The sequence below is a fragment of the Silurus aristotelis genome (genome assembly GCF_946808225.1).
Source record: "Silurus aristotelis genome assembly, chromosome: 7".
NCBI classification, from domain to species: domain Eukaryota; kingdom Metazoa; phylum Chordata; class Actinopteri; order Siluriformes; family Siluridae; genus Silurus; species Silurus aristotelis.
Genome location: NC_139580.1, coordinates 29,475,697 through 29,502,541, shown reverse-complemented (window position 1 = coordinate 29,502,541; position 26,845 = coordinate 29,475,697). Strand labels below are relative to the sequence as shown.

The window sequence follows — 26,845 nt, the reverse complement described above, 5'->3', positions numbered from 1 at the left end:
TTAAAATATGAGTCTGTACTTCTACTTGAGTGATGGATGTGCGTACTTTTAGCTTGATGGTGCTGGGATTGAACTTATGACCTTCAGATCAGAAGTCCAACATCTTAAACACTGAGTTACCAGTCAGTCCATTTACAACCCCTGATTAAGAGCTAAATTGTGATGCATCATTTTTATATGCCTGGGCTGTATTTAAATAGACCATTAGAACACAATCCCATGGATCTACTGAGTCCTGTGGGTAGATGACCTCTTTAGTCCTTTATTGTTTCCCAGAAATATGTAGACTTTAAATGTCTGTGTGAATCCAATACTGTGTTATCAGATGCAAGATTACAAGAAACCAGAAAAGTCATAATACTGTTAATTCTTTATTGATTCTTATTTTACAGAAGCTGAAGGTGCTGTTTGCTGTGGGAACAGAGGGAGAAGTGAGTGAACCACTGGAAGTCAGTGTGCTGACATGTGATACAATCGATCAGGTGAAAGACAAAATCCTTCAGACCTTCCAGCGCAAGTTTGGCTTCCGATATACTCAACAGCTCAGAGACATTGGCATTGGTCGGTATATATATCGCTAATTATTCTCTGCATTCTGTGACAAAAAAATAACATATACAGTGCCATGTGTAAGGGTTCACCCCCTTAAACTTTTCCACTTACAACACTAAAATGAGATAAAAACCTGTTACAGTCTGTAAAAGCCTTCACATTTTTTTAATTGTTTTATAATATGGAGAAGTGAAAACACAAAAAAAAATATATATATAAAGATTCTATTTAAATTCCCTTAATGGCTTTCACTTTTACATTTATAACTAAAAATAAATTAAAATGATTTGGTGTGGAACTCTTTCAAAACCAGCTGGTTGAATAGCAGATTTTATATTGTGATGCTTTTGTGCCATTTTACATAAAAGTTTTTTCTGCTGTTTGTTAAATTGAATCCTTAACGTGGCAAAATAACCAAAATCAAAACCATTATTTTGGGTTTTGTTTATTATTTCAGTTATTTTAAAATATAATGAGTTTTGGAAATGTATCAGGATTTGGTTATAAATCTGTACAGAAGGCCATTTACCAAAGACCCTGAGTATGGAGTATGAAGGGTTTCAGAAGGAGAAACAATCCCTTATTATTGCACATAATCAATTATTACCTGGTCAAATTTTGCACCAGAAAGGTTTTTTTAGGTTTTACAGCCAAAGAGTGAATGAATGTAATTACTTTTTAATTAATAAATAAATACCCCCCTCACAACTGCAATATTATGTGCAATTTTGTGTAGATTCTTGAATTTTACCCGAACCACATTCAGGTTATATTTATGAAGTTGAAGCACGTAAACATTCATGCATTTAAAAGGATCTATTTTTTGAAGCAAAGTTTCCTAAAACTGCTTGACAAAAAGATTGTGAAATTTAACAGAAGAATTTAGAATCTCATCAAATTGCTGAATTGTACACTGATTTCTCCATTTAGTTTCACAACCTGTTGCACTTTCACATCTCCTTATTTGTATTACTAATAGTGATGCATTTTTAGTAGCGCTATTTGTATTTAACACAGATATCTGTATTAAGACAACAGTGCAGCATAGATCAAATCCAACAGTGTCGGTAGATCAGTTTTACAGATGAACCTGTTACAGAAATGTGTAAGCAGTAGAGTGGTGGGTGGGGTCCTGCCCACACAGAAGGGTTTTTTAATCATTTTATTAATGTTATTAAACATCAACTGGTTGTGAGACCATGATACTTACCTCACTTAATTTCTTTTCAATCACTGGAAGAATATATAAAGGAAGGAAGTTGTGTGCCATTAGAGGAAATTGATGGAAGCTCTGAGGTACAGGGGAAGGTGACGATGCTGAACACTCTGAAGCATTATAAAGTAAGAATTAAGTACAGAGTAAATCTCTATTAAAATTACCCATTATTTTATTAATGCATACAGAGTAGTGATTTAATCATGAAGTACCTTTTGTGTTTTCTGTGACTGCACTTTTCTTGTTTCATTTCATTGTTTCAGATCCCAGATGGAGCTTCCATTAAAGTTATCACCAAAAAGGTTCATGCTCCTCTTAGTCCACAGATCAGTTTAAAAGGTGAGAATAGATTTGTATACAGGTCATGTTCCTCATCCTCATTGGGAAACTCGTACAGCTTTGCTATTAGAACACCATTTCCTTTTTGATCATTGCCTCATATGAGGGGAAAGAGACTCTTTTCCATCCTGACATATAACAGAAAAAAATCTCTCCAGACACACTGTCTATAAAAAGTTCTTATTCTGAGAACCTTTGGAAGCTAAACTAATCTCTGTAGGATATGTTACTGCTTATTGTTCTGATCAGGGGAAGACCTGACCCATGTTATGGATTTTTGTGTCGATTTAAAGTTTCATAGAGTGACTGTAGTTAAATTACGGCTCAATCTACCTCACAGCCAAATATAACACTTTTTCTGTCTGTTTGTGTTTTTTATCCGTTGTTCATTTTTCTCGTCTTGTGCATGACACTTACCACACAACCACCCAGAGCCACAACAACAAATTATCATCTACAACTGCACGAATATCCATCTGTGTAAAAGAGCAAAACTTATTTATTGACTATATAAAATCTGCTCTGTCTGTTTATTTTATTGAAAAACTGTTTATTTATTTTAAGTATTGAAGCATGTTCTGTTGTTACAGATGACCAGAACTTCACTACGAAGTACTTCCACTTGGTAAATCATAACACAAATAACTGTGTGTGCGTGTGTGCGTGTGCGTGTGCGTGTGTGTTTGCATGCATGCATGGAGGCGTGTGTGTGTGTGTGTGTTGATGTGTTATTTAGGTTTATCATCACACATAGTTATGATCAAGACAGTTAATCCTATGAGTGTTTTTGCTTACTTTTATTTTACTTGAATAAAACTTAATTAAAAGGCATTTTAACACTGAACAGGGTGAAATCCAACCAAAATAATAACAATACAACATTAACAGACAGGTAATTCACGTTTCAACTTTACTCCCCTGATCATTGTCACCTTCACATCCTTGTTATCAGTGAAAATGTGCACTACAGGGTTTAGCCGAGTGTAAAAATGTAAACAACAAATAAACATTTTAAGCAATGTTTCTGTTGTCTGCAGATTGACCCAGACAATGACATTGACCAGAGCGAACATCCAGAGAGGAAGAAACTGAAGCTCAAAGAGATTTATCTCACCAAACTACTATCCACTAAGGTGAGATAACTGGAATCTGAATTATTTATAGGCACATAGAATCGGTGTGGTAAATTAACAGGTTAACTAAAATGTGCAGCAATAATCCGATTGCATGTGCATTCAGGAGAGTTTTCCACATACTGGTGGAGATTATTGTAATACACCAGCTATTTGAACATATCAGACCTGATATTACTGACTTTGGGGTTATGTGTGTTACAACATACAACGAAGGTAACTGTCTTTTTATTAATGTTAGAAAAAACAATATGCATGATCCATTTGATATTTTAGTCCCAGGAAAAAGTAGTGGACTAACAGCATAGTAAAGAACATCTGTCCCGAGTAAAACTGCTCTGAACTCGACTCGACATTGTGTCCCAACAGCTAGTTTGGCTGTTGATATTTTTGCTCTGTACTGTGTCCTATTCAGATGATTGCTCTGATAAACACACAAACCCACACACGCACAAATGCATGTGCGCACACACACACACACGCACACACATTACATTACCACAGTTCAACGTACTGTAAATGTGGTCAGCTGTGCACATCACGTCAGTTTGACTTCAGTTGACGTTACGTTCAAAATTTTCACATACTAGACTTCGAGCATCTTCTTTCACACACTTGTCACTTAAATAATTGTAGAACAAATAATACTTGGCATCTGGATGATTCTAGTTCTATGTGTCTAGATCTTATTGGCCAATTACAATAATAAGGAGTTCACTGGATGTATGTAAAACTGTATCTTAACTGTAGAGTTTAACTGTGTTGCCCCAGACTGCTACAAATTAACAGGGATGAACAAACTTTGATTTAATAGGTTTAATCGCTTAGTAACAAGTCAAGAAAACCTTTATATTAGGATGAAACCTTACATTCAGATCAAGACACAAAATCTGGCAAACCTGATAGCATTATGTACACTCAAGAGATTTGCAGAAAAACAGCTTAGACAGCAGGATAACCCTCTATTTCAACTGTAAAACACTGTGTGCAGCAAAATGAGATCCTGCTATAATTAGTTTCCTGCATTCAACTGTCACATAGATGAAGAAATGCAAAATTGTGTGACAGACACCTTGCAAACTTTATCATTCTTGGTGGTTCCAAGTCTTCTCCTGTGCCACAGTGATCTATTTACCTGGTACAGGCCTGATCTGATGAGAGCTCATTTTTAATGTTTAATAGCAACTAACTTGCAGCTGTAAATTTGGGCAATAATGTACAAATTATTTACATTCACATTTATGCATCTTTAAAGAGACACTCTGTAAGTATGACTCCAGTAAAAGTAAAAGTGTCCCTTTAAACCTTTACTAAAGAAAAAGTGCAAACTTTTTAGCCAAAAATTATCATCATTGAAGCAATCTGATGGTGCAGATGAAAAACAGAAGTGTGAAAGTGCTATATTTAGCACCTGTATAAAACAGGGAAAAAACAACATTCATGACAGAGGAAACTTTTTTATGCTGTACACATGAGGTCATGGTCACGTGTGATGACTGTCTAGAGGCTGCAGAATGTCTATGTGTAGTCAAAGTCAAGCTTTTATTGTCATTTCTACCATATATAGCTGAAATGAGACAATGTTACTCCAGAACTCTGGTGCTACATTAAACAACTTAGAGCTACAACACACAACATAAAGCTACATAACAGCACGCAGAGCATAAAGTGTTTCGTGTGCAACCTGGTGCAAACAGTGAAGACAAAAACAGTGCAGACAAAACCAGTGCAGACAAGACAGTGTGAGACAAATACACAAAACACAAAACGGCGTCGACCAGTAATCTGTTGTATACTGTGATTATATAGTAATGTGCAACAGATGACTATAAAGGACTGTAAACAGGAAGGACAGTATAGGAGGATAGGAGTATTGTAAACAAAAACTATGAAGTGCACAACAGCATGTAAACAGTATAATATGATAAAATATTAATATTAAATGATGGTGCAATTAATTGAGATGAATATTGAGTGTGTGTTGAGTTCAGGTTGTACAGTTCAGTAACACACGTGTGTGTGTGTGTGAGAGAGTTCCAGTTCAGTTCTCTGTGTTGAGAAGCCTGATGGCTTGAGGGGAAAACTGTTGCACAGTCTGGATGTGAAGGCCCGAATGCTTCAGAGCCTCTTCACTGATGGTAGGAGAGTGAAGTGTGTGTGAAAGGAGTGTGGGGGTCGTCCACAATGCGTGTGGTGCAAATGTCCGTGATGGAGGGGAGAAAGACTTTGATGATCATCTTAGACGTCCTCACTATCCTCTGTAGGGTCTTGCGATCCGATACGGTGCAGTTCCTAAACCAGGCAGTGATGCAGCTGCTCAGGATGCTATTGATGGTCCCTCTGTAGAACATGGTTAGGATAGGCGAGGGAGCGTTCTCAGGTGACGGAGCGTTCTTCAGCGTTCTCAGGTGACGGAGCTGGTGTTGAGTGACCAGGTGAAGTTCTCCACTAGTTGTACACCGAGGAATTTGGTGCTCTTGACGATCTCCACGAAGGAGACAGGTTGTTCGCTGTTGCACCTCCTTTCTGTATGCTGACTCGTCTTTCTTGCTGATGAGTGCCACTGCGGTTGTGTCATCGGCAAACTTGATGATGCATTTTGAGCTGTGCATTGCTACACAGTCAGGAGTCAGCAGAGTGAAAAGCAGTGGGCTGAGCACACAGCCCTGAGGGACCCCAGTGCTCAGTGTGGTGGTGCTGGAGATGCTGTTTCCTATTAATACTGAGGTCTCCCAGTCAGAAAGTCCAGGATCCAGTTGCAGAGGGAGGTGTTAAGGCCCAGTAATTTCAGCTTCTCAATCAAGGGATGAGGGATGATTGCGTTGAAGTAATACTAATAATACTTTTAAGTAGGTTCTGGCAATAAAACAAAATGTTACAAAAATTTTCTTTATATTATCTTTACTTTAATGTGTTAAAGGATGGTTTTGGAAAAATGAGAGAAAACCTATTAAATATTATAGGTGTGGAAATACATTTAAACTTTGGAAACTACAACATTTAAAGGAGAAGAAAGACTCACACAAAAACAAAACAAAATTTAAACCTTTTAGTCATTTTCTCTATGTGCTTCCTCCACATCATAGAGAGCCATATAGAATATTTGAATGAAAATGCTGTATTATTACACTGCTTCATTACCACAACTCTCCAGTGAGACTCTCATTACTCCTGTCAGGTGGCAGTGCATTCCTTTGTGGAGACGCTCTTTCGGAGTATCTGGGGAATGCCCAACAACAGAGCTCCCCTGGCAGTGAAATACTTTTTTGATTTCCTCGATTCACAAGCTGAGAAGAAAAAGATCATAGATCCAGATGTTCTTCACATCTGGAAAACAAACAGGTACAGATTTTAAGTATATAAACAAATTGTACATGTAGATCAGTTTGTGCTAAAACCCAGGCAGATATTCTCAACTCTTATTATATCTGTATACTTATTACAGTTGTATTTGCATTTATTACATTATTCTAACTGATTTATCATTACATGCTATGGGCAAGTTTGTTAATATGTTTTGATCTCTTCATCAAACATAATGAAGACCTCAATTTTATAACAGTGACAAAAACACAATTCCTGCTCTAGCATTTTATGCTAGTTTTCGGCTTATGATTTAAATGAAGTTTTGTTTAAATGCAAATTGAGAGAAAAGACACGAGTCCACATAATTTATTCCAGGGTCTGTGAAAGCCTGCCAAGGTCTAATAGACAGACAGACAGACAGACAGACAGACAGACAGACAGACAGACAGACAGACAGACAGACAGACAGACAGACAGACAGACAGACAGACAGACAATTAATTCATGTCATTGAATAGTACAGGTACACAGAAACAAAATGCAGTTCAACATCTACCAGAAGTTGTGATTGTGCAAATTGAAAAGTGCAGATAAATATGTAAGTATATGTACAGCATGTAATTTAAATACAGTATCTCACAAAAGTAAATGCACCCCTCACATTTCAGCAACCATTTTAGTAAATATTTCCAAGGGAAAACACTATAGAAATGAAACTTGGATATATATTAGATTAGTGAATGTGCAGCTTGTAGAGCAAAACAGATTTTCTGTCCTCTAAAAATAACTCAACATACAGCCATTATTGTCTAAATAACTGGCTAACAGTATCTTGTATTAGAGCAGTTTAAATCTGGTGCTTTGAGTATAATTCTCTCACATTGACTACTGGATGCAACATGCACCTCATGGTAAAGACTCTCTGAGGAATTGAGAATTAGAATTGTTGCTCTCCACAAAGATGCCGGAGGCTCCGAGAAGATCAGTATCACCCTGAAACTGAGTTACAGTACAGTGGCCAGGGTCATACAGAGGTTTTCCAAGACGGGTTCCACTGAGAACAGACCTCGCAAGGGTCCATCAAAGAAGTTGAGTCCTTGTGCTGTGCGTCAGGTGCAGAAGCTGCTTCAAAAAACAGACGCATGAGTGCTGCAGTGTTGCTTTAGAGGTTGCAGAAGCAGAAGGTCTGCTTGTCAGTCCTCAGACTGGACTCCACGCGCTGCAACAAGTCAGTCTGCAGGCCGTCGTCCCAGAAGGAGCCTCTTCTAAAGCTGCTCACAAGAAAACCCACAAACAGATTGCTGATGACGACCTGTCCAAGAGCATGAATTACTGGAACCATGTCCTGTGTTCTGATGAGATTAAGATAAACTTGTTTGGCCCAGATGGTATCCAGCATGTGTGGTGATGCCCTGGAGAAGAACCAAGAAAATTGTGTCTTGCCTAGAGTGAAGGATGGTGGTGGTAACATCGTGGTCTGGGGCTACATGAGGGCTGCTGGTACTGGGGAACTGTGAATAATGAAAACATGGGTTCCAACATGTACTGTAACATTATGGAGGAGTGGTAGAGGATCCCAGCAACAACCTGTCCAGCTCTGGTGAATTCCATACCCAGGAGGATTAAGGCAGTGCTACATATTGTGTACTGCTATACAAGCTGCACATTGACTCTAAAATATATATCCAATTTTCATTTCTATAGTTTTGTCCCTTAAGAAGAAAACCATGCTAAATGGTTGCTGAAATGTGAGGGGTGCACTCACCTTTGTGAGATACTGTGTATATGTGCTGTAAATATGTATGTACAGCAGATAAATATAAATGCTTAATGGTTGTTTTACATGACTGAGAGTCAGCTGAAGCACAAACATGGGTGAAAACACATTGGAAATATGTTTGAAAGTTTTTGCTAACATTGGATTCACTTTTTTTTTTGTATCAGCAAATTTGTTTATTTCAGCTCATTCTTTAGACAAAGCATTAATTGTATTTGATTTTAATATAGAAATTGATTAGAATGTATTAGGACCCATTCAATAGTGGTGGACCCACTCTTGATTTAATACAAAAATTTGGATATAGAAAATTTAGTCATACTTTCACAGTTAGAACTTTTTTCTGACCATTATCTGCCTTAGTCATAGCATATGTACCTCATCATGTTAGTGTATTAAACATACATTCACATCAGTTACTTCAACAAGTTTCACCAATAATCTTTCAGCAGTTTTCAGCAGTGATTGGATCAGCATCAGACCCCACAGAGCTCGACTGCGCTACTGAATGTCTAGTATTGATTTTGTGCTTCGCTGTTAATAATGTACAGTGAGGGAAATAATTATTTGATCCCCTGCTGATTTTGTAAATTTACTCCCAATTTTGATGGTAGGTTTATTTTAACAGAGAGAGACAGAATATCATATCAGAAATCGACTCATTATGTGTATAAAAGACACCAGTCACAAGGGACAAGATTGTAGACCTGCACAAGGCTGGAATGGGCTACAAGACCACCAGTAAGGAGCTTGATGAGAAAGAGACCACTCTGCATGGAGCTCACTCTGGAGCTCCATGCAAAATCTCACCTTATGAGATCAGGCTGATTCTGAGAAAGGTGAGGGATCTGCCCAGAATTACATGGGAGGAGCTTTTAATGATCTCAAGGTATCTTTTTTTTTTTTTTTTACACATAACGAGTTGATATTGGGAGTTCTTTTTTGAAGAGACAGGACTAATTTGGGTCTCCCACAGAAATCAGAGATCAAATACTTAATTCACTCAATCAAACACAAATTCATTTATAACCTTTTTATAAGTTTTTCTGGATTATATATTTTTTGTTCAAATAAACCTACCAGAAAAATTCTAGACTGTTCATTTCTTTGTAAGGGGAAAAACTCAGCAGGGGATCAAATAATTATTTCCCCCATTCCCCCATAAGCATCTCCCCTTAAAATAAAAACAACTAGAGAAAAAAAACAAGCACTGTGCTATAATGATTGTACGTGAACATGATTTATTTTTCCCCTTGCATTATTTTTAGTTATTAATTTTTTTCTCAGTAACGAAATTATTTGAAATGTAGTTAATTGCAATACTTCAAACAAAACATCGTAAAGTAAAAATTAATGATTTCAAAAACTCACTTGAAAAGTAGAAGTAGACAATAAAATACTTAATTACAGTAACATAAATAAATAAAATTCATTATTTTCCACCTCTGCTATACACAAACGTTACTCACTACCATTTTACAGATTAGTGACATCAGGTCATGATGACATTGTGCAGGTGTACGATCTACAGTCCTGGCGTCTGAAGTAAAACCTTGAGTGTCACCAACAAAGTTGTTATTTTGTCACATGAAACAGAAACAGTAGACTACAGTTTAAAAGAGGAAGTTCTATTTGGCTTACTTTCCTGTTTCTTGCTATTTTGACCCTGGTAAGACTGGTGTGTACTAAGTGATTTCTGTTGTCCTTGGTTTATCTGATAGCCACTGGAATCTGGTTACTGGTGCAAATGGATAAAAAGAACAAAAAACTGAACATGTTTAATATTAACACTGTCTCTCTCATGTGGTGGAAAATGATAAATGCAGTAATATACTTGTGTTACGTTTTTTATGAATTATCTTAGGTTGTGCCACAGTTAAACTGTGGATTTGAAAACAGGTCTGGAGTTTATTTTATTTCATTTTTGCGCTCCCCTCTGGCCTCACCATCACCATCATTAAAAACATTTAAAAGCCAAAGACCTAGCCAGAAGCCCTCCAGATCCTGACAGAATGCATACCCAGACTGCACGTTGGTCTTGATGTAACCCCAGTCTTCTTATCCCTCCCAGCCTGCCACTGCGCTTCTGGGTGAACATTCTGAAGAACCCCAACTTTGTGTTTAGTGATCTTGAAAAAACTTCTCATTTGGACAGCTGCCTATCTGTTATAGCTCAAGCTTTCATGGACTCTTTCTCCCTCACAGACCATCAGTTGGGCAAGGTAACTACATAACTAAGCCACAAAACTGTTTTTTTCTAATGACACTGCTGATAAGGTTAACAGGAAGTGTGGTTGAGACTGTGCATCAGAACTGAGACCTTATAGAACAATAAAACACTTTAAAAAGGAAGTTTTCATTTCCTACTCTATATGACTACATACATAAATTGTTTAATTTACAATAAAGCATTTTTACATTTTCATGTTTTCAAAGTGAAAGCTCAAGAAGTCATGGCATTTTAAAACTTCTGTTGAGAAATCAATTAGTGATAAACGATTCGTCTCAAAGAGTGATTTGTTTATTTTCTACTGGACGTGCATGAGCAAAGCATCACAAAATCTCAGTAGGTTATGTACAGGAAACAGAACTGTGTAGTCCTCCGTGTCCTCTTTTCTGAGGCTTTTGTTCTTTTGTCACGTGACTCCTATAGATGCTACACAATGCTCAGTGTTTTTGTCCAAATCCTGACATTATTGTTAAAATAATTATGGAAGTCATGTGGCAAAAGAACTAATAACATGGACCAGAAGATATGAGAAGTGAAGCTACTCATTCTGTTTATTCATAATATATCCTTAGCCGCATCACCATTTTTTTATTTTTTGAACTACAGGTAAAGTTGGTGTATGTAGCCGTGTTAGTGGATCTGCTTATTGAAAATGTAACATTTTATTTTATTTCTGATCAAAAGAACGAGACAAACCAAATTACTAAAAAAAAAAACGATTTGTTCATTTTAGTTTATTGATATTCAAAGAACCAAGTCACTAAAATGATCCGAACTTCCCATCACTAAAATACAACTTATTTACAGCTTACATCTCAGCAGTAAAGTATTTCTACTTTATTACTTCCCACCTCTGATGCAGTGGTTAAAATAAATAAGCTAGGGACATTTTTATCACTTAACCCCCAGCCCAAGCAGATTTATTGGACTGTAGAAGCAACTTTAATAGTGTTTTTTTTTTTTTTATACCTCATTTGCATAATATTGTCCTTTTTTTAGTCCCTGTTCTCTTTTTGTTAAAACAGCATGCACCAACTAATAAGCTTCTGTATGCAAAAGATATTCCACGGTATAAACAGGAAGTGAAGACATACTACAAGCTGGTGAGGGATCACCCATCTGTCAGCAGTCAGGACTTTAAAGTATTCTTGCAAGAAGAGTCAAAGGTCTGCAACACACAAAAAACACAAATCATATACATATTTCCTAATTGTTTTTTAAGATTATGATCTAGAACAGTTAAAAAGCTGTCCTAGAAAATTTACTATTATGTCTTTTATGTGTTTTGCAGAAACATGAGAATGAGTTTAATGAACCTGCAGCACTGCGAGAGCTCTACAAGTACATGGCACGCTATTTCAATGAGGTATTAAACACAGATTATTTTTCTCCTGCTTCTTTAGATCTTCATTTATATATTACATTTATGGAAGTTTCTTTTATATCAGAAATCCCAGTTTGTTCTCAACTGGCAAAAGTAAAAAGAAAAAAGAAAACACAAAATTTGCTGTTGATTTCCTCAGAACTCTGTGTTCACTGTTAATGTCATGTTCTATTTTCAAAATGTCAATATGTGTTTCTGTATATTGAAGCGACTGTGGTCTGTATGAAAGCTGAGTTAACTCTAACACTAGAATGTAGTGTTGCTGATCAACACAGGAAACAGGTTGTTTTTTTTGTTCACCAGTTGACTGCACAATCCTTATAAATGTGTTTGACTCTATTGAAGATCATGATAATGTGTCCAGTGAACTTTTATGATTATTCAATTTTTTTTTTAATTGGAAAGATAAAACATAGTTAAAATGCATAATCAGTAACGTTAGACAAAAAATATTCCTATAAAATATTCCACTGAATATTTGGATGAATTTTGTTTAAATTAGTTATAGTTTTTAAATAAAAAATATTGAAAGTAATAATAATAAAGTAATATATATATATGTATATACACACACACACACACACACACACAGTATCAGAATCAGGTTTATTGGCCTAGTGTGTTGGCACCCACAAGGAATTTGGTTCCAGCTGTTAGTGACTCTCAAAAGTACAGACATAAAAGTATCTCACAAAAGTAAGTATAATTTAATAAAAAAAATTACAATTATTAATAACTGGCAAAAAAGTGAGTCCCCCTCAGAGATAACATGTGTATGTGATGTAACTGTGCAAAGCCACACGTCCTTTTCATCATGTTTGTTTTTGGCTGCTTGACAGGACCATACACATTTGTATATCTTGTATTAGAGCAGTTATAATTAAATGCTTTGAGTACAATTCTCTCATACTGACCACTGGTACGGTAAAGACTCTCTGAAGGATTTGAGAATTAGAATTGTTGCTCTCCACAAAGATCCCGGGGCTGTAAGAAGATCAGTATCACCCTGAAACTGAGTTACAGTACAGTGGTCAGTGTCATACAGAGCTTTTCTAGGACATGTTCCACTGGGAACAGACCTCACAAAGGTCCATCAAAGAAGTTGAGTCCTCGTGCTGTGCGTCAGGTGCAGAAGCTGCTTCAAAAAACAGACGCATGAGTGCTGCAGTGTTGCTTTAGAGGTTGCAGAAGCAAAAGGTCTTCTTGTCAGTGCTTAGACTGTACGTCACACACTGCAACAAGTCAGTTTGCAGGGCGTTGTCCCAGAAGGAGCCTCTTCTAAAGCTGCTCACAAGAAAACTCGCAAACAGTTTGCTGAAGACGACCTGTCCAAGAGCATGAATTACTGGAACCATGTCCTGTGTTCTGATGAGATTAAAATAAACTTGTTTGGCTCAGATGGTGTCCAGCATGTGTGGCGACACCCTGGTAAGGACAACCAAGAAAATTGTGTCTTGCCCACAGTCAAGCATGGTGGTGGTAGCATTATAGTCTGGGGCTGCATTAGTGGTGATGGTACTGTGAAGCTGCAGTTCATTGAGGGAAACAGATTCCAACATGTACTGTGACATTCTGAAGCAGAACATGATGCCCTCCTTTTAAAACTGGGGCGAACTGCAGTTTTCCAACATAATAACGACCCCAAACAAACTGCCAAAATGATAACTGCCTTGCTGAAGGTAAAGGTGCTGGAGAGGCCAAATATGTCTCCAGACCTAAACAATATTGAGCACCTGTGGGTATCCTCAAGTTATTTAGACAATAATGACTGTATGTTGATTTATTTGTAGAGGACAGTAAATCTGTACTGCTCTACAAGCTGCACAATGACTAGTGTAATATATCTCCAAGTGTCTATAGGTCTATAGTATTGACCCTTGAGAAGATTTACTAAAATGGTTGCTTAAATGTGAGTGATGTACTCACTTTTGTGAGATACTGTATATATATATATATATATATATATATATATATATATATATATATATATATATATATATATATATATATATATATATATACACACATATATACAGTGGGTACGGAAAGTATTCAGACCCCCTTAAATTTTTCACTCTTTGTTATATTGCAGCCATTTGCTAAAATCATTTAAGTTCATTCTTCTTTCTCATGAATGTACACATAGCACCCCATACTGACAAACACAGAATTGTTGACATTGTTGCAGATTTATTAAAAAAGAAAAACTGAAATATCACATGGTCCTAAGTATTCAGACCCTTTGCTGTGACACTCATGTATTTAACTCAGGTGCTTTCCATTTCTTCTGATCATCCTTGAGATGTTTCTACACCTTCATTTGAGTCCAGCTGTGTTTGATTATACTGATTGGACTTGATTAGGAAAGCCACACACCTGTCTATATAAGACCTTCCAGATCACAATGCATGTCAGAGCAAATGAGAATCATGAGGTCAAAGGAACTGCCTGAAGAGCTCAGAGACAGAATTGTGGCAAGGCACAGATCTGGCCATGGTTACAAAAAGATTTCTGCTGCACTTAAGGTTCCTAAGAGCACAGTGGCCTCCATAATCCTCAAATGGAAGATGTTTGGGATGACCAGAACCCTTTCTAGAGCTGGCCGTCCGGCCAAACTGAGCTATCGGGGGAGAAGAGCCTTGGTGAGAGAGGTAAAGAAGAACCCAAAGATCACTGTGGCTGAGCTCCAGAGATGCAGTCAGGAGATGGGAGAAAGTTGTAGAAAGTCAACCATCACTGCAGCCCTCCACCAGTCGGGGCTTTATGGCAGAGTGGCCCGACGGAAGCCTCTCCTTAGTGTAAGACACATGAAAGCCCGCATGGAGTTTGCTAAAAAAACACCTGAAGGACTCCAAGATGGTGAGAAATAAGATTCTCTGGTCTGATGAGACCAAAATATAACTTTTTGGCCTTAATTCTAAGCAATATTTGTGGAGAAAACCAGGCACTGCTCATCACCTGTCCAATACAGTCCCAACAGTGAAGCATGGTGGTGGCAGCATCATGCTGTGGGGGTGTTTTTCAGCTGCAGGGACAGGACGACTGGTTGCAATCGAGGGAAAGATGAATGCGGCCAAGTACAGGGATATCCTGGACAAAAACCTTCTCCAGAGTGCTCTGGACCTCAGACTGGGCCGAAGGTTTACCTTCCAACAAGACAATGACCCTAAGCACACAGCTAAAATAACGAAGGAGTGGCTACACAACAACTCCGTGACTGTTCTTGAATGGCCCAGCCAGAGCCCTGACTTAAACCCAATTGAGCATCTCTGGAGAGACCTAAAAATGACTGTCCACCAATGTTTACCATCCAACCTGACAGAACTGGAGAGGACCTGCAAGGAGGAATGGCAGAGGATCCCCAAATCCAGGTGTGAAAGACTTGTTGCATCTTTCCCAAAAAGACTCCTGACTGTATTAGATCAAAAGGGGGCTTCTACTAAATACTGAGCAAAGGGTCTGAATACTTAGGACCATGTGATATTTCAGTTTTTCTTTTTTAATAAATCTGCAACAATGTCAACAATTCTGTGTTTTTCTGTCAGTATGGGGTGCTGTGTGTACATTCATGAGGAAGAAGAATGAACCTAAATGATTTTAGCAAATGGCTGCAATATAACAAAGAGTGAAAAATTTAAGGGGGTCTGAATACTTTCCGTACCCACTGTATATATATATATATATATATATATATATATATATATATATATATATATATATATATATATATATATATATATATATTAGTGAGGAAAATAAGTATTTGAACACGCTGCTGTTTTGCAAGTTCTCCCACTTAGAAATCATGGAGGGGTCTGAAATTGTCATCGTAGGTGCATGTCCACTGTGAGAGACATAATCTAAAAAAAAATCCAGAAATCACAATATATGATTTTTAAACTATTTATTTGTATGATACAGCTGCAAATAAGTATTTGAACACCTGTCTATCAGCTAGAATTCTGCCCCCCAAAGACCTGTTAGTCTGCCTTTAAAATGTCCACCTCCACTACATTTATTATCCTAAATTAGATGCACCTGTTTGAGGTCGTTAGCTGCATAAAGACACCTGTCCACCCCATACAATCAGTAAGAATCCAACTACTAACATGGCCAAGACCAAAGAGCTGTCCAAAGACACTAGAGACAAAATTGTACACCTCCACAAGACTGGAAAGGGCTACGGGGAAATTGCCAAGCAGCTTGGTGAAAAAAGGTCCACTGTTGGAGCAATCATTAGAAAATGGAAGAAGCTAAACATGACTGTCAATCTCCCTCGGACTGGGGCTCCATGCAAGATCTCACCTCGTGGGGTCTCAATGATCCTAAGGAAGGTGAGAAATCAGCCCAGGACTACACGGGAGGAGCTGGTCAATGACCTGAAAAGAGCTGGGACCACCGTTTCCAAGGTTACTGTTGGTAATACACTAAGACGTCATGGTTTGAAATTATGCATGGCACGTGAGGTTCCCCTGCTTAAACCAGCACATGTCCAGGCACATCTAAAGTTTGCCAATGACCATTTGGATGATCCAGAGGAGTCATGGGAGAAAGTCATGTGGTCAGATGAGACCAAAATAGAACTTTTGGGTCATAATTTCACTAAACATGTTTGGAGAATGATGAGTACCATCCCAAGAACACCATCCCTACTGTGAAGCATGGGGGTGGTAGCATCATGCTTTGGGGGTGTTTTTCTGCACATGGGACAGGGTGACTGCACTGTATTAAGGAGAGGATGACCGGGGCCATGTATTTCGAGATTTTGGGGAACAACCTCTTTCCCTCAGTTAGAGCATTGAAGATGGGTCGAGGCTGGGTCTTCCAACATGACAATGACCCGAAGCACACAGCCAGGATAACCAAGGAGTGGCTCTGTAAGAAGCATATCAAGGTTCTGGCATGGCCTAGCCAGTCTCCAGACCTAAACCCAATAGAGAATCTTTGGAGGGAGCTCAAACTCCGTGTTTCTCAGCGACAGGCCAGAAACCTGACTGATCTAGAGAAGATCTGTGTGGAGGAGTGGGCCAAAATCCCTCCTGCAGTGTGTGCAAACCTGGTGAAAAACTACAGGAAACGTTTGACCTCTGTAATTGCAAACAAAGGCTACTGTACCAAATATTAACATTGACTTTCTCAGGTGTTCAAATACTTATTTGCAGCTGTATCATACAAATAAATAGTAAAAAAATCATACATTGTGATTTCTGATTTTTTTTTTTTTAGATTATGTCTCTCACAGTGGACATGCACCTACGATGACAATTTCAGACCCCTCCATGATTTCTAAGTGGGAGAACTTGCAAAATAACAGGGTGTTGAAATACTTATTTTCCTCACTGTATATTCAACAGTGGAGTGTATTGTCATATTTACATGAAACAGTTACACCATACAATGGAAATCTTTTTCTGTGAATCTTCCAAGAAGCTTGTTGCAGACATTAGGACGTAAGGAAAACAATGTAGAAATTTATGTAGAAATAAAAGTCAATGATGTCCAAATGAATGACAAAATGAACAAAATGAATTGTAACCTGAAAAAAAGTCAGTGGTAAATTTACCAGATATTATGTTGGCCTCAGCAGCATTCAACGGCACGTGGCTTTAGTGGTTTCAGTTCTGTTTCCCAGAAGTTTCAATACACACTGTTTCAACATCAACCTCTTTTTTTTTTACTTCGCCATCTTACAGTAGCTTTATTAAAGAGACAGATAAAAAGATGTGAAGACAGAAAAGAAAACAATCAAATGTTTGAAAACAAATGTTTAATGTTTAACAGATAAATAGACAATGCTGTTGCTGTATCGGTCACTGCAGCACTGTGCATAATCAAACTGTGACTTTCTGTTCCTACAGATCGAACAACTCTTAGAGCAAAATGGTGCCTCCTGTGGACTGAAAGAGGAAATGCATCGTGTGAAGGAACTTTTTGAAAGTGTGAAGAGGAGTGCATGGATCTGAGCGAATGTGCCCCCAAATATCTTCGCTATTTCTTTAATTATTGCCTGTCTTTTACAATGCAGAGTGTAAAAAGGCAGAAACACTAATAGGGAGACTGAAGCACGTTTTATATTCACACCCATGAACTGTGTAACGAATGAGTGAATGTCACTGCCCTATCTTTAACCATTATAAAATAAACCAATGTGGTCTCAGATAAAGGTGATGATTTTTATTATATTAACAATCATGTTAGCCTAAGCTAAGCTTAAACTGCCTTATCATATGGTACCATGGCTGAAATGTGCAGACAATGAAATCTTCTCGTCCAAAATGTGTAATGTGAGTTTGTTTAATGTAAAATGTTTTGTTACCGTGTAGTGTAATGCTTTATATTTCTTACCTCTGAAATCCACATGATTTGATAAGTTATATTTTTTATATTAAGCATTAGCCTGTATAAATGCAAATCTTGAATAAAGATGACAAGCATGTATTTCTTTCCAATGCACAATAAATACACAGTATTATTAAAGGAATATTTTTACTTTGTAAGAATACGCATCCTTTCATTTTGAGCTGCACAATTTGTGTATCTTCAGTAGTCATTGTAGTCTTTTGCAAAAAAAATAAAGTAAGAAAGAAAAAAAAGGTGTTTAATGCCCTACCCAGTAAAAATGCAGACTGGAAATACAAACTGTTCAACTAGTAACACCAATCAACATTCTGAAGTTTCTCTAAAGAAGCTAAAAAAACTGCTGGTCCATCATATTTACATTTACACATATATTACTCATCTTATAAATGTAAGTAAACTTCCTTCTGACCTAACATAAACTGCAGTGTGCGTGTGTGTGTGTGTGTGTGTGTGTGTGTGTCTGACCATTTGAAACCCGACTAAATAAAAACCAGCTAACCAACTATAGCCAACCTAAAGCAGCATATATCCATCCTAGATAGATCCAACCTGATAAATTATAACATAACTCAAATAGTTAGAACAAGCCTGACCAACTGAAGTCAATCTAACCAGGTGAAACCAATCTAGCTAGACCACCGTGACTAACTTAATCCAGCCTGATTATCTAGAAACAGTCAAAGAAACTAGAACCAATCTAAATGGCTAGAACCAACCTAATCAGCTACAATCAAGCTGACAAGCTAACCCTAACCCAGCCTGACTATCTAGACCAGGGGTGTCAAACTCATTTTCACTGAGGGCCACATCAGCATAATGAATTCCCTCAAAGGGCCAGATGCAATATAAATGTAGCTCAATGTAACTAAATGTAATGTCAAATAAATGCAACTACTCCTTAATGTTAAATAACTCTGGATTTTTATTATTCAACTTACAAATATTACATACATATTTGCATAAATGTAAAAAGAAATGTTTTCTTGTTGTTCTGTTATAACGTTATAACTTCTTTTTCTTCTTTCGGCTTCTCCCCTTTTAATTTGTCAGCTTATGAAAGCCACTTTACTCTATCAATCAAAATCAAACTATCCAAATGAACAAGGATAAATAACACGTTATGACATTAACTTTGTTCAAAACTTTTTGTCATAGTTGAGGGGCAGAATATCAGTACCAACAACAATTGTGAGCTGCTAAGAACATGTGTAGCATTTCACATAAACTAATGGCTGCACACAGCTTTGCGGGGACACATCCAACTAATGAGAAATGGTTTGATTACAGTGAACGTTTGTCTGCATAAACAAACGCAATTTGCCTTTTAATTCTTGCACCTTTTTTTTTTTTTTTTTGGAGGCTCGCTTTGGCATATTTAGCTCCGTGTTTGGTGTCAAAATGCCGACATAGATTGTACATGTTGACAACCGCCACTGCCTCATAACACAAAAGACATATCGGTTTTTCTCTGTGAAGCACAAACATATATTCACCTTCCCATCTTTCTTAAAACAGCCTTCCATCTGCATACATTTTTCTCTTCCTGGACATTTTGGGTTGTTTGTATTTCTTCATTCGGAAAATGGCACTGATGTGGAAACACTGCAATCTAGTGGTGGGATGCCGTCACTTCACGGGTAACATGATCGGCATGCAATATGGGAAATGTAGTTTATGGTCAATGCACCCTTTTGACTTATTTATTATAAGATGATTAGACCTTTTCAGCTTTCGCAGGCCACATAAAATGACGTGAAGGACATATGCCCTATATCAAGGTGTGCATAATTATTAGGCAGATTCTTCTCCTCAGGAAAAATGGGCCAAAAAACAGACTTAACTGACTCTGAAAAGTCCAAAATTAAAAAAAAGTCTTCCACGGGAATGCAGCACTCTTGAAATATCGATGATTTTGAGGCGTGATCACAGAACCATCAAACGTTTTGCAGCAAATAGTCAACAGGGTCACAAGAAACGTGTCGAGGAGAAAAGACGCAAATTAACATCCAAATATTTGAGAATAAACCAACATGAAGCTACCAGGAACCCATTATCCTCCAGTGCTGCTATATTCCACAACTGCAACCTACCTGGAGTGTCAAGAAGTATGAGGTGTTCAGTTCTCAGAGACATGACCAAGGTAAGAAAGGCTGAAACCCAACCACCTCTGAACAAGACACATAAGTTGAAACGTCAAGAATGAGCCAAAAAATATCTGAATATCTGATTTTTCAAAGGTTTTGTGGACTGATGAGATGAGAGTGACTCTTGACGGACCAGATGGATGGGCCCGTGGTTGGATCAGTAACGGACACAGAGCTCCACTTCGACTCAGACACCAGCAAGGTGGAGGTGGGGTACTGGTATGGGCAGGTATTATTAAAGATGAGCTAGTTGGACCTTTTCGAGTTAAAAATGGACTCAAAATCAACTCTCGGACCTACTGCCAATTTTTAGAAGACACTTTCTTCAAGCAGTGGTACAGGAAAAGTCTGCATCTTTCAAGAAGAATTAGATTTTTATGCAAGACAACGCTCCATCACATGCATCAAAGTTCTCCACTGCGTGGCCAGTAAAGGCCTTAAAGATGAAAAACTAATGACATGGCCCCCTTCCTCACCTGATTTAAAGCCTATTGAGAACTTTTGGGCCCTTCTTAAGCAGGAAATGTACAGTGAAGGTAAACAGTGCACCTCTCTGAACAGTGTCTGAACAGAGGCAGGACTGGACGAAGTGTGAAGATCCACGGAGGGGAGAGGGGCAGGAACAGTGGTCACTGAAACCTCAGGAGCATGTTTAACTCGACAGAGAGAGAGAGAGAGAGAGAGAGAGAGAGAGAGAGAGAGAGAGAGAGAGAGAGAGAGAGAGAGAGAGAGAGAGAGGTGACAGGAAGAGAAGGATATGGATTATTATGTGTCTTTATTGGTGTATGAGAGGTAATGTCACTGTGCAGTTTGGACTCCGGCAAGACTCGCTATGGCAGCATAACTAAAAGGGAGAACCAGAAGGTAACACAGACATGAGGGATCTCTGGGATAAGAGACGACCCACCACACCACCGTCAACAAACCTGAGTGAACGTGTGAATGTGAGGGGACGACAGCGTACAAATATCCCAGTTCACCAAACACTCTATATCAATGTTCCCTCCAGATCTGCTTCTTTACCTAAGAAAAATCTACTGATCAAAAGGCTTTACTAAATAAATATGTTTTCAACCTCAACTTAAACACTGAGACTGTGTCTGAGTCCCGAACACTGATAGGAAGGCTGTTCCATAACTGTGGGGCTTTATAAGAGAAAGATCTGCCCCCTGCTGTAGTCTTCATTATTTGAGGAACCAACAGATAGCCTGCACCTTTTGATCTAAGTAGGCGTGGAGGATCATACTGGTACAGAAGTTCACTCAGATACGGCGGTGCGAGACCGTTAAGTGCTTTATACGTCAGTAGTAGTATTTTATAATCAATGCGAGATTTGTTTGGGAGCAGTGTAGACTGATTATTACAGGGGTGATGTGGTCATATACCCTAGATCTAGTGAGGACTCTTGCTGCTGCATTCTGAACTAACTAAAGCTTATTTCTGCATTTATTTGCACACCCAGACAGTAAAGCGTTACAGTAGTCTAATCTAGATGTTACAAAAGCATGAACTAGTTTTTCTGCATCCTGTAACGACATCATATTTCTAATTTTAGCAATATTTCTAAGGTGAAAGAAGGAGATCCTGGTGATTTTATTTACATGAGCCTCAAAGGAAAGACTCGGGTCAATAATCACACCAAGGTCTTTGACAGCTGTACACGCTGAAACAGAAACACCATCCAGAGATGCTACGTAATCAGAAAGTTTGCTTCTAGCTGCATGTGGTCCTAGTTAAAGTACTTTTGTCTTATCTGAGTTTAGCAGAAGGAAGTTATCAAGCAAAAGAAACTGACTGACTGCGTGAATGGAAGGCTTGTGACTGGTATGGAAAAGAAGGGTGGCTATACTGGTCACTGAGGTTTTCTTTTTGAAATTTTAGAAATGTTTCTTTGTACATTTTGAGTTTGTTTATTATTCTCACTTCAACAGGTGAAAATAAACAAGTGAAATGGGAAAATCTTTGTTTTTTTATTTAGTTGCATGTTGCATATGTGTGTGTGTGTGTATATATATATATACACTGGGAGGAGACCCCGGGGAAGACCTAGGACACGCTGGAGAGACTATGTCTCCCGGCTGGCCTGGGAACGCCTTGGTGTCCCCCCGGAAGAGCTGGAAGAAGTGTCTAGGGAGAGGGAAGTCTGGGCATCTTTGCTTAGACTGCTGCCCCCGCGACCCGGCATCGGATAAGCGGGAGAAGATGGATGGATGGATGGATGGATATATATATATATATATATATATATATATATATATATATATATATATATATATATATATATATATATATATATATATATATATATACACACACACACACACATACACACACACACACATACATAACCTCGATACTCGCGACCTCGATAGTTCGCAACTTTTCTATATATATATATATATATACACACACACACACACACACACACACACACACATACATAACCTCGATACTCGCGACCTCGATAGTTCACAAATTTTCATTTGAAACCGGACTGAGAGTAAAATGCAAAAAATCTGATAATTCGCGAGAAGCCGTGAGTGGCTCGAAAGTTCAGTATAACATTTCAAAACAGAGTTTGTACAAATAAATTACATAAAAATCTTTAAAAAAAATTTTATTATTGTTTTATTCATATAAAGTAGTAAGTAAAACTTTTATGACAAGTAATTCACAATTTGTGCTGAGTTTACACTACAGTACAGTACATGTTCAATTCCCCTTTAAAAAGAAACATCAAAGAGTCAAAACCTTGTAATTGTTTGTTACTCGCGAGGGGTCAAAGAACGTAACCCCCACGAGTATCGAGGTTGCACTGTATATATATATATACAGTGAGGAAAATAAGTATTTGAACACCCTGCTATTTTGCAAGTTCTTCAACTTAGAAATCATGGCGGGGTCTGAAATTGTCATCGTAGGTGCATGTCCACTGTGAGAGACATAATCTAAAAAAAAATCCAGAAATCACAATGTATGAATTTTTAACTATTTATTTGTATGATACAGCTGCAAATAAGTATTTGAACACCTGAGAAAGTCAGTGTTAATATTTGGTACAGTAGCCTTTGTTTGCAATTACAGAGGTCAAACATTTCCTGTAGTTTTTCACCAGGTTTGCACACACTGCAGGAGGGATTTTGACCCACTCCTCCACACAGATCTTCTCTAGATCAGTCAGGTTTCTGGCCTGTCGCTGCGAAACTCGGAGTTTGAGCTCCCTCCAAAGATTCTCTATTAGGTTTAGGTCTGGAGACTTGCTAAGCCACGCCAGAACCTTGATATGCTTCTTACAGAGCCACTCCTTGGTTATCCTGGCTGTGTGCTTCGGGTCATTGTCATATTGGAAGACCCAGCCTCGACCCATCTTCAATGCTTTAACTGAGGGAAGGAGGTTGTTCCCCAAAATCTTGCAATACGTGGCCCCGGTCATCCTTTCCTTAATACAGTGCAGTCGCCCTGTCCCATGTGCAGAAAAACACCCCCAAAGCATGATGCTACCACCCCCATGCTTCACAGTAGGGATGGTGTTCTTGGGATGGTACTAATCATTCTTCTTCCTCCAAACACGTTTAGTGGAATCATGACCCAAAAGTTCTATTTTGGTCTCATCTGACCACATGACTTTCTCCCATGACTCCTCTGGATCATCCAAATGGTCATTGGCAAACTTAAGACATGCCTGGACATGTGCTGGTTTAAGCAGGGTAACCTTCCGTGCCATGCATGATTTCAAACCATGACGTCTTAGTGCATTACCAACAGTAACCTTGGAAACAATGGTCCCAGCTCTTATCAGGTCATTGATCAGCTCCTCCCGTGTAGTTCTGGGCTGATTTCTCACCTTTCTTAGGATCATTGAGACCCCACGGGGTGAGATCTTGCATGGAGCCCCAGTCCGAGGGAGATTGACAGTCATGTTTAGCTTCTTCCATTTTCTAATGATTGCTCCAACAGTGGACCTTTTTTCACCAAGCTGCTTGGCAATTTCCCCCTTAGCCCTTTCCAGCCTTGTGGAGGTGTACAATTTTGTCTCTAGTGTCTTTGGACAGCTCTTTGGTCTTGGCCATGTTAGTGGTTGGATTCTTACTGATTGAATGGGGTGGACAGGTGTCTTTATGCAGCTAACGACCTCAAACAGGTGCATCTAATTTAGGATAATAAATGTAGTGGAGGTGAACATTTTAAAGGCAGACTAACAGGTCTTTGAGGGTTAGAATTCTAGCTGATAGACAGGTGTTCAAATACTTATTTGCAGCTGTATCATTCAAATAAATAGTTTAAAAATCATACATTGTGATTTCTGGATTTTTTTTTTTTTAGATTATGTCTCTCACAGTGGACATGCACCTACGATGACAATTTCAGACCCCTCCATGATTTCTGAGTGGGAGAACTTGCAAAATAGCAGGGTGTTCAAATACTTATTTTCCTCACTGTATATATATATATATATATATATATATATATATATATATATATATATATATACACACAATAACTGAATTCTAGAAATGTCACATGTCCATAAGTATTCAGATGCTTTTCCCAGATGCTTTACTAATCCTTAAGTATATTTTTGGGTTTGACACAACATGCATGCACACCTGGATTGGGGAATTTTCTGCTATTCTTCATGGCAAATCCTCTCAGATTGCATGGGAAACCTCAGTAGACAGTCACTTTTCAGACATCTAAATAGGGTTGAAGTCAGGGCTCTGGCTGGGCCACTTAAGGATATTTACAGAGTCGTCCCTAAGCCATTCGTGTGTTGTTTTGGCTGTGTGCTCTTAGGGTCAATGTTATGTATGAAGGTGAACTTTTTGCTCAGACTGAGGTCCTAAGTGCTGCGGAACAGGTTTTATTTGGATATCTCTGTTCTTTGCTCCCTCAGCACTGACCAGTTGCCCAGTCCCTGCTCCAGAAAGACTGCAGGAAAAGGAGGTGCAGAACAACATGGTGGCAAGAAAGACTACCCCTCCTCCCAGTGACCAGGTTCTCTGTCTATATTTACGGCTGAAGTGAGAAGAACTCTATGCAGAGTTAACCCACAGAAGTCTGCTGGACCAGACAACATTCCTGGCAAAGTGCTCTGGGAATGTGCAGAACAGCTAGCGGATCTCTTAATCGACACCTTCAACATCTCCCTGAGCAGCGCACTTGTTCCTACGTGCCTCACAACAAGGACTATCGTCCCGATGACGAAGATGTCTCCAATCTTCTGCCTCAATGAATTTTGTCCCGTCGCACTCACACCCACCATGAAGTGCTTTGAGAAGCTCATCATGACGCACATCAAGACGCTCGAATCACATCATCAAGTTTGCTGATGACACAACCGTGGTAGGTATCATCATCAAGAATGACGAGCCAGCATAAAGAGGTGCAACAGCTACCAGCCTGGTGAAGAGCCAACAACCTGTCTCTAAGCTTTGACAAAACTGAAGAGATAATTGTTGAAGAGAGCACAGAGGGGCCATTCTCCACTGATCATTGATTGATCCTTCATGGAGATTGTCAAGAGCACCAAATTCATTGGTGTTCATCTGGCAGAGAACTTCACCTGGTCACTGAACACCAGCTCCATCATCAAGAAAGCCCACATCACACAGTCAAGAGCTTTTTATTGTCATTTCAACCATATATAGCTGACACAGTACACAGTGAAATGAAACAACGTTCCTCCAGAACCCCTGGTGTGTGTGTGTGTGTGTGTGTGTGTGTGTGTGTGTGTGTGTGTGTGTGTGTGTGTGTGTGTGTGTGTTCAGTTTCCTCTGAACAGTGGATGTTAAAATATATCTACCACTTGAACTCAGAGAAGCATTTATGTAAATTGGCCATCTGGTTTATGGATGTTTCTGGATGGTGGATGTGCATAGGGCGGATTCAATGACTGCAGTGTAGAACTGTATCAACAGCTCCTGTGGCAGACTATACTTCCTTAATTTCCATAGAAATGACATCCTTTGCTGGACCTAAAATAGGAAGTATAGTCTGCCATCTATGTACATTACTGATCTGTGATATACTCTGTGTATTGTGCTCTATTTATTACTTGTATTGTTTGTGTAGGCTCATATTGTCTGTATTGTCTTGTATTGTCTATTTTGTCTTTTATAGTCTAAACTAAATGTAGTGTTATTTATGTCTGTACTTTTAAAAGTCACCAAAAGCCAAATGTACTGTGTATATCAACACACTTGGCCAATAAACCTGATTCTGATTCTGATAAGATTTTTATACAGAACACAGAGCAGTGCTGATTTCTCGCGAGATTTCTCGAGAACACTGTCTCGTCCGCGCGCGGTGTTTTGTGACGTAACATATTCCAACCGCATCAGTAAATCACTGTGGATTCTTATTCATTTTTATTGTTTATTGTTGAATTTAAAAATGTTTTTAAA

General features: G+C 38.5%; 1 protein-coding gene across 3 annotated transcripts in view; it reads left to right on the top strand.

Moving 5' to 3' along the window:
* Nucleotides 1-18,434, top strand: part of plxnc1 (plexin C1) — a 34,965-nt gene extending 16,531 nt beyond the window's left edge. For 2 of the 3 annotated variants that reach the window (XM_083546106.1, XM_083546107.1), the window contains exons 22-31: nucleotides 393-561; nucleotides 1,793-1,893; nucleotides 2,032-2,107; nucleotides 2,698-2,732; nucleotides 3,145-3,240; nucleotides 6,419-6,582; nucleotides 10,395-10,545; nucleotides 11,579-11,719; nucleotides 11,845-11,919; nucleotides 17,796-18,434. In XM_083546106.1, coding sequence (XP_083402232.1) covers nucleotides 393-561; nucleotides 1,793-1,893; nucleotides 2,032-2,107; nucleotides 2,698-2,732; nucleotides 3,145-3,240; nucleotides 6,419-6,582; nucleotides 10,395-10,545; nucleotides 11,579-11,719; nucleotides 11,845-11,919; nucleotides 17,796-17,900 — 1,113 coding nt within the window. In that variant the 3' untranslated portion in view covers nucleotides 17,901-18,434. The remainder of the gene's footprint in view (nucleotides 1-392; nucleotides 562-1,792; nucleotides 1,894-2,031; nucleotides 2,108-2,697; nucleotides 2,733-3,144; nucleotides 3,241-6,418; nucleotides 6,583-10,394; nucleotides 10,546-11,578; nucleotides 11,720-11,844; nucleotides 11,920-17,795) is intronic. The other variant, XR_014534279.1, reaches the window with a different exon arrangement.
* The last annotated feature ends 8,411 nt before the right edge of the window (nucleotides 18,435-26,845 follow it).